Source organism: Malus domestica, chromosome 12 (assembly GCF_042453785.1).
Source record: "Malus domestica chromosome 12, GDT2T_hap1".
NCBI classification, from domain to species: Eukaryota; Viridiplantae; Streptophyta; class Magnoliopsida; order Rosales; family Rosaceae; genus Malus; species Malus domestica.
This window is the reverse complement of record NC_091672.1, coordinates 6,729,006-6,749,068: the sequence shown is the minus strand read 5'-3', so window position 1 is coordinate 6,749,068 and position 20,063 is coordinate 6,729,006. Positions and strand designations below refer to the sequence as shown.

The following is a 20,063-nucleotide window of genomic DNA, read 5'->3' as shown; positions in this document are numbered from 1 at the left end:
AAATGCATAATTCCACCACATTTTGGGACTCCAAATATAAGAATATAGTTCTAGAATTTAAGTCTTTTCATTTCACAAAGTCTTTTAAAATCTTCTTTTAAAATCCTAGTTGACTACATCATAATTCTAAAGTCTTTTAAAATCCTTACAGATTTTATGGCTCGTTTCACAAGTGTTTTTAAATGACTAAAAACACTTTTAGAAAAAAAAAGTTTTTGGGTTTCAAAAGCAGTTGAAGTACTTATTGCTAAAAGCACCAGTTGTGTGCTTCATGCTAAAAGACATCTCACTTACAAGTGAAGATGGATACCACTAAACCTTTATAATACCAAATTATGCTCCTCTTTTCTTACAATTTGTTTTTGAAGAGAAAGTACGATATTCATTGATAGTAGTTGAAAATGTACAAAGCTAAAGAATGGTGCATAACATGGGCCTCAATAAAAACCATAGCGAGATCAAACCAGTTTAAGGAAAAAAAAGTCTCCCGCACTAAACATAAATTAAAATTTATTTTCTACAAGGACATCTAAAATGATATATGGAGGGTCTTCAAAGCAAATCACGTCACGAACGGAGGTGAGGCTAAACCTTGCAAGACGGTGGGCCGATTTATTAGCCTCCCGTTTGCAAAAGTTATCCTTGCGCTGGGAAACCTTGCACAATAAACGTCAGGTATCAATGATATGGCCAAATTGAGTGAAATTGGCGCTAACATCCTTTTGAATACTCGCCACCACCATTAAGGCATCTCCTTCTAGTTGCAGCTGGGCATCCCCCCACTTCTGCGCAAACTCTGCTACTGCACGAGCAGCCAAGCTCTCGGCCAACAATGGTGAGCATACATCCTCAAATCGTTGCACTTTGGCAGCCACGAACTCCCCCCTCATGTCCCTTACCGCCACTCCGCAGCCACCCATTTGACGATGCTCATCCCATGCCCTGTCAAAATTAATTTTCAGCCACCCTTGATCCGGTTTACACCACCTCTGAGGCTCTTTCACCTTGCAGCCATGTTCGCTACTCTTTCACCGATGGACTAAGCCCCTGCCGGGCAAATTCAAAGTTAAAGTGGACGGTGCCCGGGATGGATCTTTTTCTGTTGGTGGGGCGGGCTTCGTTATCAGAGATTGCAATGGTAACTTTATTGGCGCTGCTTCGTTTGTTTTCCAGGAGGTTCTCTCTCCGGTGCAGATTGAAGCTTTAGCGGTTAGTATTAACAGTAAGGTATGAAATGCAGAAAAGCATAAAGGGGAAAGGAAGAACAATCGCAGAGGGGTTAGAGAGAAAGTGACTGACTAAGAATTGTATTGCTTGAATTGATTGAATTAGAGAGAGAGAGAAGTTGCTATTTATACAACTATATTTGCTTCTTAGATAGCTACTAACTAACTAACTTCCTTAGGCCATCTCTAACCGATGGCTGGTCAGATGGCTCGTTTTAGCCATGTCACAAAAAACTGTCTCCAACCGAGGGCCAAAGGGCCATAGGGCCAAACATAATTTATTATTTAAAAACTACAACTAAAATGTTGTTTAAGTTTCATGTTGTATAATTTTTATGTTGGTTAATGTTATTTAATGTTGTTTCATATTGTTTAATGTTGTTTCATGTTACTTAATTTAATTTAATGTTGTATAATGGCTTAGGAAGTTATAGGAAAAAAAATAGAATTTAAAAAAAATATGAAACAAATTTTGTCAAATAGAAGTTAGAGGAAAAAAAATGGAATTTAAAAAACAATATGAAATAAATTTTGTGAAATAGAAGTTATAGGAAAAAAAATAGAATTTAAAAAAAAATTGAAACAAATTTTGTAAAATAGAATTGAAAAAAAATATGAAACAAAATTTGATTCATATGAAAAGGAAAAAAAAAAGGGAAAAAAAGAAGTTTAAATTCATAAAAAAAAAAAAGTTAATACAACGGCTACTAGCCGTTATATTAAAAAAAATTCAAACTATTAGTGTCGGTTATAACCGACACTAATAGTAATTAAAAATAAAAATTTTGCTTTTGAATAATTATTACTGTCGGTTATAACTGACAGTATTAAAAAATTCTTCTTTAATGCTATCGGTTATAACCATGGAAGAAAATGCCGATAATATCGGCGAAATATCGCCGATATTATCGGTTTTTCGGGGGATGGATATTTTAAGTGGTATCCGAATGGTTTTCGGCCAAATATCGCGATATTTTGAAAATATCGCGAAATTTTTTTTAGTTTGGTGCAATCGGACTCCGAGCCGACGTCGGAGAAGAACGCCGGAGATCTAGCGGCCTATTCCCGAGCCGATTTCGTCCCAAAAACCTTGCAAAAACACGATTTTTAACATCAATTTCACATATAAACTTCAGATTTCACGCATGCAAGAGGTAATAAACGATTCAACATATGTGATGTCGGTTTAGGGTTTAGGGTTTCAATGGAATCTCACCTGACGAAGACGAAGACGAACCAGATGACTGAGCCAACTCCTTGCTCAGCGGCGCACCGCCACAGACGACTGAGCCAACTCCGACTTCGCCAGAGCCATGATCAACGGCGAAGGGAGAAGAGAGATCAGAGAATGGAGAAGAGAGATCGAGAGATCTGTGTGTGTGTGTGTGTGTGTGTGTTTGGGAGAAGAGAGATCGGAGATCTCTCTTTGTATGTGGGTGTTTGGGAGAAGAGAGATCGGAGAAGGGAGAAGAGAGATCGAGAGATCTCTGTGTGTGTGTGTGTGTGTTTGGGAGAAGAGAGATCGGAGATCTCTCTTTGTATGTGGTTGTTTGGGAGAAGGCAACCCAGATCGATGATCTCTGTGTGTATGTGTGTGTTGGATCGGATGTCAACCTGTGGAGATCTCTGTGTGAGTGTGTGTGTGGGAGAAGAGAAGGGAGAAGAGAGATCGAGAAGGATCGAGAGAGAGAGAGACTGAGGTCGTGTCTGCGTGCGAGCGTTGTGTGCGTGCATTATGTGCGTGCGTTGTGTCATTTGTGTGTGTGTGTGTGTGTGGGTTCCTCCTGTCAGGAGGACACATGCCTCACTCAATATTCCCGACAAGTTATACAATTATTTGGACAATTTCATGCAGCTTTTACAATTATAATTTGTATTCTTTTCAGACCATGGATGGTGGTCATTTGTGTGTGTGTGTGTGTGTGTGGGTTCCTCCTGTCAGGAGGACACATGACTCACTCAATATTCCCGACAAGTTTTACAATTATTTGGACAATTTCAGATCAGTTTTACCATTATAATTTGTATTCTTTTCAGACCATGGATGGTGGTTTCATTCAAAACCGTGTGCCGATATTGTTTTAAAAGGTGGAGTATAAGAGCCATTGTGATATTCTTTCAAAGTTGCCATTGTGAAAAAATTTCAAGAGGTGGAGTATCAGAGGAGCCTTTTCGATTATTTTATTTCCCTTACCCCTTTCAAAGTCATTCCAGATCCAGAGCTTAAACACAAAGGGTTCCATATTTAAAGTAAGTTTACAAACTTATATTTATATTCTTATAATTTATACAACAACAAAAAAATTTGTGTGAACTCGTATGTTAATTTTTTAAGTAATTAATACTTGCATGTTAGTTTTTGTAAGTAATTAAGTAATGTTAACAATTACATGTTAATTTTTTTTAAGTAATTAATACTTGCATGTTAGTTTTTGTAAGTAATTAAGTAATGTTAACAATTACATGTTAATTTTTTTAAGTAATTAATACTTGCATGTTAGTTTTTGTAAGTAATTAAGTAATGTTAACAATTACATGTTAATTTTTTTAAGTAATTAATACTTGCATGTTAAGTAATTAAGTAATGTTAACAATTACATGTTAATTTTTTTTAAGTAATTAATACTTGCATGTTAGTTTTTGTAAGTAATTAAGTAATGTTAATACTTGCATGTTAGTTTTTGTAAGTAATTAAGTAATGTTAACAATTGCATGTTAATTTTTTTAAGTAATTAATACTTGCATGTTAGTTTTTGTAAGTAATTAAGTAATGTTAACAATTACATGTTAATTTTTTTTAAGTAATTAAGTAATGTTGTATAATTATTCCCTAGGATAATTTTAATATGTTTAATTTTATTTATTATTTTATTTCCCTTACCATTTTCAAAGCCATTCCAGATCCATTCCAAAGCTTGAACACAAAGGGTTTCATATTTAAGGTAAGTTTACAAACTTATATTTATATTATTGTAATTTATACAACAACAAATAAATTTGTGTGGACTCGTATGTTAATTTTTTTAAGTAATTAATACTTGCATGTTAATTTTTGTAAGTAGTTAAGTAATGTTAACAATTACATGTTAATTTTTTAAGTAATTAAGTAATGTTGTATAATTATTCCCTAGGATAATTTTAATATGTTTAATGTTATTTATTATTTTATTAATATTAGGTTTTATTATCAAATATGATTATTATTCATTAATATTAGGTTTTTTTATTATCAAATTGGATTATTATTCATTAAATTAGATTATTATCAAATTGGATTATTATTCATTAAATTGGATTATTCATTAAATTGGCTTATTATCAAATTGGACTATTCATTAAAGCCCACTCAATGTAGTCTCCAAACTTGAGTTTGTTGAACTTAGACCTTAGGCCCAAATCTTAAACATAACCACACTTGGGTTGGGTTGGGTTGAACTAAAAGGTCCAAAACTTAGGCAAAAAAAAAAAAAAAAAAACAGATGGGTATTCTCAAATATCCTCCAAAATTGTCTCACTTGGTGTCTGGCTTTTTATTCATTAATATTAGGTTTTTTTTTTATCAAATTGGATTATTCATTAAATTGGATTATTATTAAAGTGGATTATTATTAAATTGGATTATTATAAAAAAGGAATATTATTCATCACTATGTTTTATATTAGGATTATTTTCATGAAACATAATTATCATCATTTATAGTAGGATTATTTATATTAGGATTATTATCAAAAAGGAATATTATTCATCATTTATATTAGGATTATTTTTTTATCAAATTGGATTATTATTCATTAATATTAGGTTTTATTATTCCATATTATTTTTTTAATTACTTAAATTTTTACAATCATTTTCTTTACTTCATATTTAATTCTTCTATAGAATAACTTTATTATTTAGGTTCTCTTATATAACCGTCATCACTGCTATAATTTTTGGCCAAAAAATATGTCTAATTTTCATGAAAAATAAATGTAGGTACTTATACGATGTCCAGTTGAGCTACTAAACGTGATCCAGCTTGGGAACATGGATACCCAATAGACGGTAACAAACATGGCACAATTTGCAAGTATTGTGGTCGGGTAATGAAGAGTGGCGGAGTGACACGACTTAAGTACCATCTTAGTGGATTAGATCCAGCAAAAAATGTCCAACGATGCGATAATGTCCCCCCAGAAGTGAAGGCATTCATCAGCACATTATTAAAAAATAAAAAATAGCAGAAGGAAAAGATGACACAAGGAATGGAAAATATTCGAGCTGGGCTATGGGGAGAAGTCTATGGCCAAGAGCTTGACAGTGATGATGATGACGATGAGGACGAATGTGATGATGACATGGGACCTGAAGAACGACGCAGTTTGAAACAAGCATTACGTGCCTCCAAACAGTCAGCATGGGAAAGAGAACACCTGCATAAAATTCCTAATAGAGGACAAGGTTCCGGGACAAGTGGTGGTGCACAAATGAGACGGGGAGGCAGTCTTAGAGAATCACAACCAACACCACCAATAGCCCCAAGTTTATATAAGTCATCCAAAGCACGTCAAAAGAGTGTTTGGAGTTATTTCACTGGAGGTAATGTGAAGGAGGGAATGGGGCGTCTAATTAGCAAGTTCTTTATCTATGAAAATGTCCCTGCTGCGAAGGCATCATCACATCATTTCAAAAATATGGTAGTGGGATGTCAACAGGCCGGTGTTGGAGTACAACCTCCCACTCCCTATGAGATAAGAAACAAATATTTGGATATGGAGTATAAAGACATTGGCGAGTATGTTAACAAGTTGAGGTCAAAGTGGGAAACTAATGGTTGCACAATCATGTGTGACGGATGGACCGGCCCGACCAGATTGTCTATCATCAACTTCATGGTATACTCCAAGGGAAAGACAATTTTTTTGAAGTCTGTTGATGCTTCAGACCATATAAAGAATTACAAGTATATTTACAAATTATTGAGGGATGTAATCATGGAGGTGGGAGAGCATAATGTTGTCCAAGTCGTGACCGACAACGGTTCTGCATTTGTCAAAGCTGGAAAAAAGTTAATGAAGCATCATAATGTGTTTTGGACATCATGTGCAACACATTGTATTGATCTCATGTTTGAGGCAATGGGGAAGAGAGAGAATGTTGCTACTGTGGTTAAAAGAGCTAGAACGATCACAAATTATATTTACAATCACGGTTGGTTGTTGGCAAAGATGCGTGAATTTTGCAAAGGAGAAATTATTCGTCCAGCTACCACTCGATTCGCCACCAACTATATTGCATTAGACAACATACTCAAGAAGAAAGCAGGGTTGAAGCAACTATTCACTAGTGACGATTGGGCCAACCACAATTTGAGCCGCTCAAATACAGGTCGTATGGTGGAAAGTATAGTGCTTGATCATGCTTTTTGGACTCAATCAGAACATGTGTGCCAAGTGTTTGAGCCTCTTTACAAAGTTTTACGGATCGTTGACACAGAGGTGTATCCTACTATGGGGGCAGTATTTGAGTTGATGCGTGTAGTGAAGGATGAATTGGAAAGAAAACATGGTGCAAGGTGGTCATAAAGATAATTGAAGACCGATGATATAAAACATTATACCACGATTTGCATGCAGCAAGTATAAATTATGTCATAATTTTGCAATTCGTTTCTTTAGTTGCATAAGTATTATTTCTCTTATTAGAGTATGTGTTTCTTTGACCAACATATTATTTGAATCCCCGATACCAATACAGACCCGGTGTTGGAGATGATGGTAACCTTATACGTGTTGTACATAATTTATACTCTAAATTAGACCCTGCATCACCAGCAGTTGGCCAATTTGGAAATGAGGTAGACAATTACTTAAATTATACTAATTACTTTGTTGGATTAAACTAACACGATTTATTGAATTCAGCTAACATGGTTTAAAGATGCAAAAAGAACTTTTGGAGAACCAACATCAGTTGCTGCTCGAACAAATATGTCTCCTAGTGAGTATAAACATATTTCACTATAAGTTTATAATAGAATTTGTTGGAGTTATTAGGCTTATCAACATTGTTTTTCATTGTAGCTAAATGGTGGATCATGTATGGGACCGATGCACCAACTATGAGAAAGTTAGCAATCAAAGTATTATCACAAACAGCTTCCTCATCTGCTTGTGAAAGAAATTGGAGAACATTTGCACTCATACACACAAAGCAAAGAAATAAGTTGGCTCATAGTAGCTTGGAAAAATTAGTTTATTGCTACTACAACATGAAGCTTCAAATTCGAGATAAGGAAGCAGAAATAGATCATGTCGACCGTGGGGACCCACTAGATGTGTTTGATATTGTTGGTGAAGATGATGATACAGAGGGTAACCAACTTTTTCAATGGATTAGACCTCTTCATCTAGATGATGATGAAGGCAACCCAGCTCCCAGAGTTGCTGAAGAAGCACGTAATGAAGGGATAAATGTAGAAAGAGTATTAGAGGAGGAGGTGGGGTCTAGCAGCGCTGACTCTTTGGACGAACTTTTGCACCCAAGACCAAGAAACACTGGAATTCCACCTTCTTCCAATCCTACACAACCACAACATCATGCTGATACTAATGATAGCTCTAGTACAAGATCATGAGACTCACCTACCACCGGAGGTGGGAATGATGAAGGACATAGTGGAGCTGGAGGTAGTGGTGGTGGATATGGAAACTATTATGGACCACTACCTCCCGGATATATGAGCCCCTTCACTGGTGAGGCAAACTTCACACATGCAACACAGGATGATGACCATGGCAGTAGGCGGGCAGGACCAGGAATTGGTGCCATAGGGAAGGACTATACTCGCAGAGAAAGAGGCAAGGGGATTTTGTCAAGTCAAGAAGATGACTCGTTATCTAGAACTTCAGACTCTGTTGGATTGGGAAGTAGTAACTATGGTTATACTCATAACCAACCATTTCCCTACCCTTCATATCCCATTCATGTTGGGATGGAATCGAGTGACTCATGGAAACAATCCCAGACTCAATCTTCAAATGATTTTTCTTATGGACAACCTCAACCAATCTCGGATCCATATGGGTGGCATATTAACAATTACATGCAAAACTATTTTGGGGATTTATCATTTGATAACTACTCTTCACAATACACTCATTCTACACGTAAAGATGATGAAGATAGTGAAAAATTTGAACCTCATAGAAACTCTATGTGGTACTAAAGTGTAAAATATTGTACTAATTCATTATATATAAATGATTATGGTGTGTTTAGACTTCTTTCATTAATTACTACATATTTTCTACACTCACAATGTTTGTCAGCTCGCTATATAATCAACTTGATAATGTTAAATCCATCATGCAATGCATTTCTTTCCAATTTTTTGTGATAAACTAATAGATAATTGACTAAATAAACATCCTACAAAGTTTCAATAAAAATTTCCAAGTTTTTCTTACAATTTCCGTGGTTTCCATGTAATTTTTATCGATATCGATATTTTACCGATATTTCCATCGATATTTCCGTGTTTTCGGACTACCGATATTTCCGATATTACCGATATTTTCTTCCTTGGTTATAACCGACAGCAATAGGAAAACATTAAAAAAAAAATAGCCAGCCCGGGGCTGGCTGGCTGGCCGAAAGCAGCCAGCCCTCTAGCCCTCTCTGACCCCGTGGGGCCCTCCCAGATTCCAGAGCCCTCTGGCCTAACCCTCGGTTGGAGACGGTTTTATGGCTATTTTCGGCCCTCTGGCCCTCTGGACCCTTCGGTTAGAGATGACCTTATATTCCTACAATCTCAAGAGACCAACTACCTTGCTGATGTGGCACCTAACTGCCTTGCTGATGTGTAAGTTGACATGTATATATCAGTCAACAGTTAGAGCAGGGCTTGAGATGGTGATAGGAAGAGGCTTACAAAATATAGTTTTTCAGAGTTATTCGTTTTAGATCATGTCCGCTTTCAATGCTTCCTCTATGAATTTGTCTACCGTTGGATGCCAAATTTCTTTCACGAATGATCGCTGAAGTTTCTTTCACCCATATTCACCGACAAGCTAAATCATCTATGCAGCCGTTTCAGTTTGGGACCCTAGCAGCCAGCAAGCATTCAGCAACTAATTCTGCGCCTAAACGTTACTACCAAGGAAGAAAATATCGGTGATATCGGAAATATCGGTAGTCCGAAAACACGGAAATATCGATGGAAATATCGGTAAAATATCGATATCGATAAAAATTACATGGAAACCACGAAAATTGTAAGAAAAACTTGGAAATTTTTATTGAAACTTTGTAGGATGTTTATTTAGTCAATTATCTATTAGTTTATCACAAAAAATTGGAAGGAAATGCATTGCATGATGGATTTAACATTATCAAGTTGATTATATAGCGATCTGACAAACATTATGAGTGTAGAAAATATGTAGTAATTAATGAAAGAAGTCTAAACACACCATAATCATTTATATATAATGAATTAGTACAATATTTTACACTTTAGTACCACATAGAGTTCCTATGAGGTTCAAATTTGTCACTATCTTCATCATCTCTATGTGTAGAATGAGTGTATCGTGAAGAGTAGTTATCAAATGATAAATCCCCAAAATAGTTTTGCATGTAATTGTTAATATGCCACCCATATGGATCCGAGATTGGTTGAGGTTGTCCATAAGAAAAATCATTTGAAGATTGAGTCTGGGATTGTTTCCATGAGTCGCTCGATTCCACCCCAACAGGAATGGGATATGAAGGGTAGGGAAATGGTTGGTTATGAGTATAACCATAGTTACTACTTCCCAATCCAACAGAGTCTGAAGTTCTAGATAACGAGTCATCTTCTTGACTTGACAAAATCCCTTTGCCTCTTTCTCTGCGAGTATAGTCCTTCCCTATGGCACCAATTCCTGGTCCTGCCCGCCTACTGCCATGGTCATCATCCTGTGTTGCATGCGTGAAGTTTGCATCACCAGTGAAGGGGCGCATATATCCGGGAGGTGGTGGTCCATAATAGTTTCCATATCCACCACCACTACCTCCAGCTCCACTACCTCCAGCTCCACTATGTCCTTCATCATTCTCACCTCCGGTGGTAGGTGAGTCTCCTGATCTTGTACTAGAGCTATCATTAGTATCAGCACGATGTTGTGGTTGTGTAGGATTGGAAAAAGGTGGAATTCCAGTGTTGCTTGGTCTTGGGTGCAAAAGTTCTTCGAAAGAGTCAGCGCTGCTAGATCCCACCTCCTCCTCTAATACTCTTTCTACATTTATCCCTTCATTACGTGCTTTTTCAGCAACTCTGGGAGCTGGGTCTCCTTCATCATCATCTAAATGAAGAGGTCTAATCCATTGAAAAAGTTGGTTACCCTCCGTATCATCATCTTCACCAACAATATCAAACACATCTAGTGGGTCACCACGGTCGACATGATCGATTTCTGCTTCTTTATCTCGAATTTGAAGCTTCATGTTGTAGTAGCAATAAACTAATTTTTCCAAGCTACTATGAGCCAACTTATTTCTTTGCTTTGTGTGTATGAGTGCAAATGTGCTCCAATTTCTTTCACAAGCAGATGAGGAAGCTGTTTGTGATAATACTTTTATTGCTAACTTTCTCACAGTTGGTGCATCGGTCCCATACATGATCCACCATTCAGCTACAATGAAAAATAATGTTGATAAGCCTAATAACTCCAACAAATTCTATTATAAACTTATAGTGAAATATGTTTATACTCACTAGGAGACATATTTGTTCGAGCAGCAACTGATGTTGGTTCTCCAAATGTTCTTCATGCATCTTTAAACCATGTTAGCTGAATACAATAAATTGTGTTAGTTTAATCCAACAAAGTAATTATTATAATTTAAGTAATTGTGTACCTCATTTCCAAATTGGCCAACTGCTGGTGATGCAGGGTCTAATTTAGAGTATACATTATGTACAGCACGTATAAGGTTACCATCATCTCCAACACCGGGTCTGTATTGGTATCGGGGATTCAAATAATATGCTGTTCAAAGAAACACATACTCTAATAAGATAAATAATACTTATGCAACTAAAGAAATGAATTGCAAATTATGACATAATTTATACCTGCTGCATGCAAATCGTGGTATAATGTTTTATACCATCGGTCTTCAATTATTTTTACGACCCACCTTGCACCATGTTTTCTTTCCAATTCATCCTTCACTACACGCATCAACTCATATACTGCCCCCATAGTAGGATACACTTCTGTGTCAACGATCCGTAAAACTTTGTAAAGAGGTTCAAACACTTGACACACATGTTCTGTTTGACTCCAAAAAGCATGATCAAGCACTATACTTTCCACCATACGACCTGTATTTGAGCGGCTGAAATTGTGGTTGGCCCAATCGTCACTAGTGAATAGTTGCTTCAACCCTGCTTTCTTCTTGAGTAGGTTGTTTAATGCAATATAGTTGGTGGCGAATCGAGTGGTAGCTGGACGAATAATTTCTCCTCTGCAAAATTCACGCATCTTTACCAACAACCAACCGTGATTGTAAATATAATTTGTGATCGTTCTAGCTCTTTTGACCACAGTAGCAACATTATCTCTCTTCCCCATTGCCTCAAACATAAGATCAATACAATGTGCTGCACATGATGTCCAAAACACATTATGATGCTTCATTAACTTTTTTCCAGCTTTGACAAATGCAGAACCGTTGTCGGTCACGACTTGGACAACATTATGCTCTCCCACCTCCATGATTACATCCCTCAATAATTTGTAAATATACTTGTAATTCTTTATATGGTCTGAAGCATCAACAGACTTAAAAAAAATTGTCTTTCCCGTGGAGTATACCATGAAGTTGATGATAGATAATCTGGTCGGGCCGGTCCATCCGTCACACATGATTGTGCAACCATTAGTTTCCCACTTTGACCTCAACTTGTTAACATACTCGCCAATGTCTTTATACTCCATATCCAAATATTTGTTTCTTATCTCATAGGGAGTGGGAGGTTGTACTCCAACACCGGCCTGTTGACATCCCACAACCATATTTTTGAAATGATGTGATAATGCCTTCGCAACAGGGACATTTTCATAGATAAAGAACTTGCTAATTAGACGCCCCATTCCCTCCTTCACATTACCTCCCTTGAAATAACTCCAAACACTCTTTTGACGTGCGTTGGATGACTTATATAAACTTTGGGCTATTGGTGGTGTTGGTTGTGATTCTCTAAGACTGCCTCCCCGTCTCATTTGTGCACCACCACTTGTCCCGGAACCTTGTCCCCTATTAGGAATTTTATGAAGGTGTTCTCTTTCCCATGCTGACTGTTTGGAGGCACGTAATGCTTGTTTCAAACTGCGTCGTTCTTCAGGTCCCATGTCATCATCACATTCGTCCTCATCGTCATCATCATCACTGTCAACCGCTTGGCCATAGACTTCTCCCCGTAGCCCAGCTCGAATATTTTCCATTCCTTGTGTCATCTTTTCCTTCTGCTGTTTTTTATTTTTTAATAATGTGCTGATGAATGCCTTCACTTCTGGGGGGACATTATCGCATCGTTGGACATTTTTTGCTGGATCTAATCCACTAAGATGGTACTTAAGTCGTGTCACTCCACCACTCTTCATTACCCGACCACAATATTTGCAAATTGTGCCATGTTTGTTTCCGTCTATTGGGTCGCCATGTTCCCAAGCTGGATCACGTTTACTAGCTCCACTAGACATCTTAAACGTACCTACATTTATTTTTCATGAAAATTAGACAAAAGAATTAAATAATGAAGTTTTTTAAGAGAACCTAAATAATAAAGTTATTCTACAGAAGAATACAATATGAAGTAAAGAAAATGATTGTAAAAATTTAAGTAATTAAAAAATAATATGGAATAATAAAACCTAATATTAATGAATAATAATCCAATTTGATAAAAAAATAATCCTAATATAAATGATGAATAATATTCCTTTTTGATAATAATCCTAATATAAATAATCCTACTATAAATGATGATAATTATGTTTCATGAAAATAATCCTAATATAAAACATAGTGATGAATAATATTCCTTTTTGATAATAATCCAATTTAATAATAATCCACTTTAATAATAATCCAATTTAATGAATAATCCAATTTGATAATAAAAAAACCTAATATTAATCAATAATCCAATTTGATAAGAGTAAATTGTACAAATGGTCCCTCAACTTTAATCAAATTGGAGCAATGGTCCCTCAACTAAAAATCCATTACCATTGGTCCCTCAACTTATCAAAATGTGTAGTTATAGTCCTTTTCATCAATTTTGTCAAAATTTTGTCAAAATAAGCTATGTTGGAATGACCATTTATATAATTAGGGTCCCTTAACTCATCAAAGTGTATAATTATGGTTCTTTTCGTCAACTATGTCAAAAAATTTGTCAAAACGAGTTATATTGGAAGGACCATTGTTACAATTAAGTTAAAGTTAAATGACCATTTCTCCACTTGAATTAAAGTTCAGGGACCAATGGTAATGGATTTTTAGTTGAGGGACCATAGCTGCACGTTTTGATAAGTTGAGGGACCAAAGGTAATGGATTTTTAGTTGAGGGACCATTGCTCCAATTTGATTAAAGTTGAGGGACCATTTGTACAATTTACTCATTTGATAATAAAAAAAACCTAATATTAATGAATAAAAATGAATAATTCGTTTTTTTTTTCCTAAGTTTTGGACCTTTTGGTTCAACCCAACCCAACCCAAGTGTGGTTATGTTTGAGATTTGGGCCTAAGGTCAAGTTTGGAGACTACATTGAGTGGGCTTTAATGAATAGTCCAATTTGATAATAAGCCAATTTAATGAATAATCCAATTTAATGAATAATAATCCAATTTTATAATAATCTAATTTAATGAATAATAATCCAATTTGATAATAAAAAAACCTAATATTAATGAATAATAATCCTATTTGATAATAAAACCTAATATTAATAAAATAATAAATAACATTAAACATATTAAAATTATCCTAGGGAATAATTATACAACATTACTTAATTACTTACAAAAATTAACAAGTAATTGTTAACATTACTTAACTATTTACAAAAATTAACATGCAAGTATTAATTACTTAAAAAAATTAACATACGAGTCCACACAAATTTATTTGTTGTTGTATAAATTACAATAATATAAATATAAGTTTGTAAACTTATCTTAAATATGGAACCCTTTGTGTTCAAGCTTTGGAATGGATCTGGAATGGCTTTGAAAATGGTAAGGGAAATAAAATAATAAATAACATTAAACATATTAAAATTATCCTAGGGAATAATTATACAACATTACTTAATTACTTAAAAAAAATTAACATGTAATTGTTAACAATACTTAATTACTTACAAAAACTAACATGCAAGTATTAACATTACTTAATTACTTAAAAAAATTAACATGCAATTGTATAAATTAACATACGAGTTCACACAAATTTTTTAACATTACTTAATTACTTAAAAAAATTAACATGCAATTGTATAAACTAACATGCAAGTATTAACATTACTTAATTACTTAATTACCCTGCAAAATTAACATACGAGTTCACACAAATTTTTTTGTTGTTGTATAAATTATAAGAATATAAATATAAGTTTGTAAACTTACTTTAAATATGGAACCCTTTTTGTTTAAGCTCTGGATCTGGAATGACTTTGAAAGGGGTAAGGGAAATAAAATAATCGAAAAGGCTCCTCTGATACTCCACCTCTTGAAATTTTTTCACAATGACAACTTTGAAAGAATAACACAATACCTCTGATACTCCACCTTTTAAAACAATATTGGCACACGGTTTTGAATGAAACCACCGTCCATGGTTTGAAAAGACTACAAATTATAATGGTAAAAGCTACATGAAATTGTCCAAATAATTGTAAAACTTGTCGAGAATATGGAGTGAGTCATGTGTCCTCCTGACAGGACGAACCCACACACACACACACAAATGACCACCATTCATGGTCTGAAAAGAATACAAATTATAATTGTAAAAGCTGCATGAAATTGTCCAAATAATTGTAAAACTTGTCGGGAATATTGAGTGAGTTGTATCCTCCTGACAGGAGGAACCCACACACACACACACACACACAAATGACACATCGCACGCACACACAACGCACGCACGCAGACAACCTCAGTCTCTCTCTCTCTCGATCCTTCTCGTTCTCTCTTCTCCCTTCTCTTCTTCCACACACACACTCACACAGAGAGCTCCTCAGTCTCTCTCTCTCTCGATCATCCTTCTCGATCTCTCTTCTCCCTTCTCTTCTCCCACACACACACTCACACAGAGAGCTCCACAGGTTGACATCGGATCCAACACACGCACACACAGAGATCGGACTCACAGAGATCTCCGATCTCTCTTCTCCCAAACACACACACGCACACAGAGATCTCTCGATCTCTCTTCTCCATTCTCCGATCTCTCTTCTCCCTTCTCCGATCTCTCTTCTCCCAAACACCCACATACAAAGAGAGATCTCCGATCTCTCTTCTCCCAAGTCCCAAACACACACACACACAGAGATCTCTCGATCTCTCTTCTCCCTTCGCCGTTGATCGTGGCTCTGGCGAAGTCAGAGTTGTCTCAGTCGTCTGTGGCGGTGCGCCGCTGAGCAAGGATCGTTCGTCTTCGTCTTCGTCAGGTGAGATTCCATTGAAACCCTAAACCCTAAACCGACTTCACCCTGCCTTGAATCGTTTATGCATGCGTGAAATTTGAAGTATATATGTGAAATTGATGTTAAAATTCGTGTTTTTGCAAGGTTTTTGGGACGAAACCGGCCCGGGAATCGCCCCACCGTCTCTGGCGTTCTTCTCCGACGTCGCCTCGGATTCCGATTCCACCAACCCATGGATATTTCGCCGATATTTCCAAAATATCGCGATATTATCGATATTATCGAGAATATCGCGATATTTGGCCGAAAACCATTCGGATACCACTTATAATATCGCCCTCCCGAAAAACCGATAATATCGGCGATATTTCGCCGATATTATCAGCATTTTCTTCCATGGTTACTACTACCTGTTTACCAAAAAAAAAAAACATAAACATTACCACTGCCAACTCAGCTCAATTATTTCCAATATTTTTAAAATTCCAAAATTTAAATTTCAGGGCCTCCCGAATTTTTTTGTAAAATTTAAACTCCGTCCACGTGTCCCCAAACCAATCTCTTGCTCCGGCAACAAGCCTATATATACCCCTAGCATTTGTAAATATTACACCACTCCGACAACAAAATCCAGAGAGTCCCCAGTTTCGTAAATCATTGAAACTCGAGGGCTAATCCTAATGCATCCCCCCAGATGGCAACTCCCACTTGAAACTCCAAATCCAGCCAAAAACTCAATTCACTGTCAAATCCAACGCAAAAGGGGCTATAAATTTTTGCCCCCTTTTTCCCCCAAAGTTCAGAATTAGGGTTTTTCTGCAACGACAGAAAAATGAAAGCGTCGGTCAAATTCCGGGAGGACCAGAAGCCGTTGCTGAGGGCCAAGGTGCCCCTCAGCATCCTGGGCCTGCCCTTCCAGTCCGGAATCGTCGCCGGTGAGTCCAAGGAGCTCACTCTCAACCTCGCCACCTTCTTCGAATCCGGGCCGTCCATCAAGATCGCGTATCGTCCCAACGACGCGTGGAACCCCTTCTCCCTCGTCGTCAAGACCGGGACGGGATCCTTCGGATCGCCGATTTCGAGCTCCATGCTGATGAGCGCCGAGTTCAATCTCCTTGACCGCGGGAGAAGCCCTAGCTTCATGCTCCACTTTAAGCCCCAGTTCGGCGATTTCTCGATCAAGAAGACGCAGTCCTCGGTCTTCGAGAAGATCGTGGGTTCTGAGAAGGACGCCGTTGCGGCGGAGACGCCGGTAGTGGAGGCGGAGTTTTCGGGGAAGAGAAAAGTTTTGTCATCGGCAAGTCTGGCGGCTGGAGTTCTTGCCCGTTTGTTCACCGGGATGGAGGTGGCGGCGAGGACGTCGATGCCGGTGAGGAACCGGGCCGTGGTGAACTTGAGGTGGGGGGTTAAGGTTCCGACGGAGATAAAGAGTGCTGGGGTGAATCCGACTGCGGGGATTGCGTTTCAGAAAATCCCGTTCCTGGTGATGAACAAGATCGGGATCGAACACGTGGACGGTGGCGATTCGAAGGCCAAAACCACAAAGGCGGCGGCGGATAATGCGTTGACATTTCCGGGAAATGCTGAGGTTGCGGAGGCTTGTTTTAGGGTGAAGCATCAGCTGGAGGCTCTGCGGACGGAGAACGGGTTGCTGAGAAAATCCGTGGAGGATCTGCGCCACGAAATCGCCGGCGCCGCGAAGTCGATTTCGATTTCGAATGCGTTTCCTGAGAGTGAGATAAATGGGGGAAGTAGGAATTCGAGCGGGAAAGTGGATCGGCGATCAAACGGGAAGAATAAGTCGCCGGAGGGCGATGTGGCGGAGGAACTGAAGAAGGCCCTCAGTCACTGATCGGTGGGGCCGCCTTGTCGACTAGTCTTGGTAATTTTGATTTTGGGAATTTCGATTTTGTTAGATATTTTGATTATGTACATAGCTGAATAATAAGATATTTTGATTAATATTTTGGATTAAACAATGAGATTTTTGTTAATCATGCAATTGTGCTTCTAGTTTTGGTGATGAAGTTCCATGACCCAAGTTTCTGTAACGGTTGTGGACATAATTGATACTCATGTTACGTGTGGGAGGGGAATTCAACATTATTATTTTGTTTGGTCCAGTTAAGGTTCGGTCCATCAGTTTGGAGAAGAAGGAAACAAATTCATTGCATAAATTCAAAAAACAAGTTAATATTAAGAAAGAAAAAAATCCCTCGGTTTTGGATTAGCTTGGTCCATCAATTTGGTTTGCGCATGGTACTAAAAGATGCTAGTCGCTAGGCGAGCGGCCAGTTGGGGTCTAGCGCCAAGGAGAGACCTAGGCGGATTTATAATTTTTCAGAATTTAATTAAATTTATTATAACAAAAACTAGATATACTTAATAAGATGGACTGTTTTATTAAACCAAATTCAAAATTAAAAAGATGGTAAACATGTATAACGGCCCTGACACACCCCGACCGAGATCAAGGCATGCTGGCCGTCACGTGAGGGTAACGTAGCCATGTGCACAGTGCGGAAGCGATAAAGATAGCAACTATACGAATAATTAAAGACTAGATTACTAGAGTGCACTACTAAACGAAAGTGATAGGAGTTAGTTACAACAATGAACACTCCTAATCAGAGCATAAAGTCTAGGTGCAGTCCAGTAGGACAAGTACAAGTTACACAGTACCAGGAATGTCCTACTGTTATTCATGTCTCACCTTTAGAACGTCGATCCGTGCATGATTGTGAGCTTTGTTGCTTGTCCGTACGTGATGGAAAGCGAGAGAGTCCGAGAGATGAGAGAGAGGGCACAGGAATAAGAGAGAAAAGGGTATGGATGTGTGTGGTCCAAACATGCACACCAATCACAAATCTTTAATCTTTTAGTTCTAATTGGGTCCAATTAGTTAGGAATAGAACCAATTGACCCAATTTCTTAATCCGAAACACAACACACATCCAACGCTCAAGGGTAAATCCGTCTTTTCACAATCACGATAATTAATCCTCGAGACGGGCTGTGACAATCTCCCCACCTTATAAAATTTCGTCCTCGAAATTATACATAACAAATACATCCACTAATAATCATAAAACAAGCATGGGTACATCTCTCTCATCTGATCATCTGTCTCCCAAGTAGTTTCTTCCAGTGAATGATTTCTCCATAACACTTTTACCAAACGAACTATCTTGTTCCTCAGTTCTTTATCTTTCCAATCCAACATAGTCACTGGTTCCTCATCATAAGTCAAGTCCGAATTGATTTCCAAAGGTTGAGGAGGAATCACATGTGAAGGATCTAATACATAATGTCGAAGCATCAAAACATTAAATACATCGTGCACCTTTGACAACTCTGGAGACAACTCAAGCCTGTAAGCAACCTCACCGACTCGCTCGGTGATCATATATGGCCCAATGTACCTAGGACTCAACTTTCCTTTCTTTCCAAATCGTACAACACCTTTCCAAGATGATAACTTCAGGAATACCCAATCACCTACATCATACTTCCGATCAGTGGCATGTTTGTCTGCTAAGCTCTTTTGTCGATCTTGGGCCGCTTTCAGGTTAGACTTAATTACTTGAACATTTTGAGTAGTCACATCCACAATCTCAGGGCCTACTAAAACTTTTTCGCCAACCTCTGACCAACATAGAGGCGTACGGCAAGATTTCCCATAAAGTGCCTCAAATGGTGACATACCAATGCTCGAATGATAACTATTGTTATAGGCGAACTCCATCAAATCCAAATAATCATGCCAACTATCTCCAAACTGCAGCACAGAAGATCTCAACATATCCTCTAATGTCTGAATGGTATTCTCAGATTGTCCATCTGTTTGAAGGTGATATGCCGTACTATAAAGCAATCTCGTATCAAGAGCTCCCTGGAATGCTATCCAGAACTTGGAAGTAAATCTGGGATCCCAATCCGAGATAATATTAACTGGCACACCATGATACCTCATAATCTGTTATATAAATAACTTAGCTAATCGGCTTAACGAATACTTCTCCCTCACTGGAATAAAATGCGCTGACTTCGTAAGCCAATCAACTACCACCCAAATGCCGTCATAACCATTCTGGGTACGAGGGAGCTTGTACACAAAATCCATAGTAATATTTTCCCATTTCTACT

The 20,063-nt window shown here is 37.5% G+C and overlaps 3 protein-coding genes across 3 annotated transcripts; 1 reads left to right on the top strand and 2 right to left on the bottom strand.

The window, feature by feature from the left end:
* Window positions 1-9,663: 9,663 nt before the first annotated feature.
* LOC139190057 (uncharacterized) lies at window positions 9,664-11,068 on the bottom strand. The gene is made up of 2 exons (XM_070809772.1): window positions 10,970-11,068; window positions 9,664-10,886 (listed from the first exon to the last, which is right to left on the bottom strand). Exons 1-2 carry the CDS (start codon window positions 10,977-10,979, stop codon window positions 9,727-9,729), a joined length of 1,170 nt encoding a protein of 389 aa, XP_070665873.1. The 5' UTR covers window positions 10,980-11,068; the 3' UTR covers window positions 9,664-9,726.
* Window positions 11,051-13,003, bottom strand: LOC139190056 (uncharacterized). The gene is made up of 2 exons (XM_070809771.1): window positions 11,330-13,003; window positions 11,051-11,243 (listed from the first exon to the last, which is right to left on the bottom strand). Exons 1-2 carry the CDS (start codon window positions 12,960-12,962, stop codon window positions 11,065-11,067), a joined length of 1,812 nt encoding a protein of 603 aa, XP_070665872.1. The 5' UTR covers window positions 12,963-13,003; the 3' UTR covers window positions 11,051-11,064.
* Window positions 13,004-16,537: 3,534 nt separating this feature from the next.
* On the top strand, window positions 16,538-17,919 carry LOC103449712 (uncharacterized). Its single transcript, XM_008389040.4, has one exon. The coding sequence runs from the start codon at window positions 16,750-16,752 to the stop codon at window positions 17,767-17,769; it is 1,020 nt and encodes a 339-aa protein (XP_008387262.2). The 5' UTR covers window positions 16,538-16,749; the 3' UTR covers window positions 17,770-17,919.
* Window positions 17,920-20,063: the final 2,144 nt, after the last annotated feature.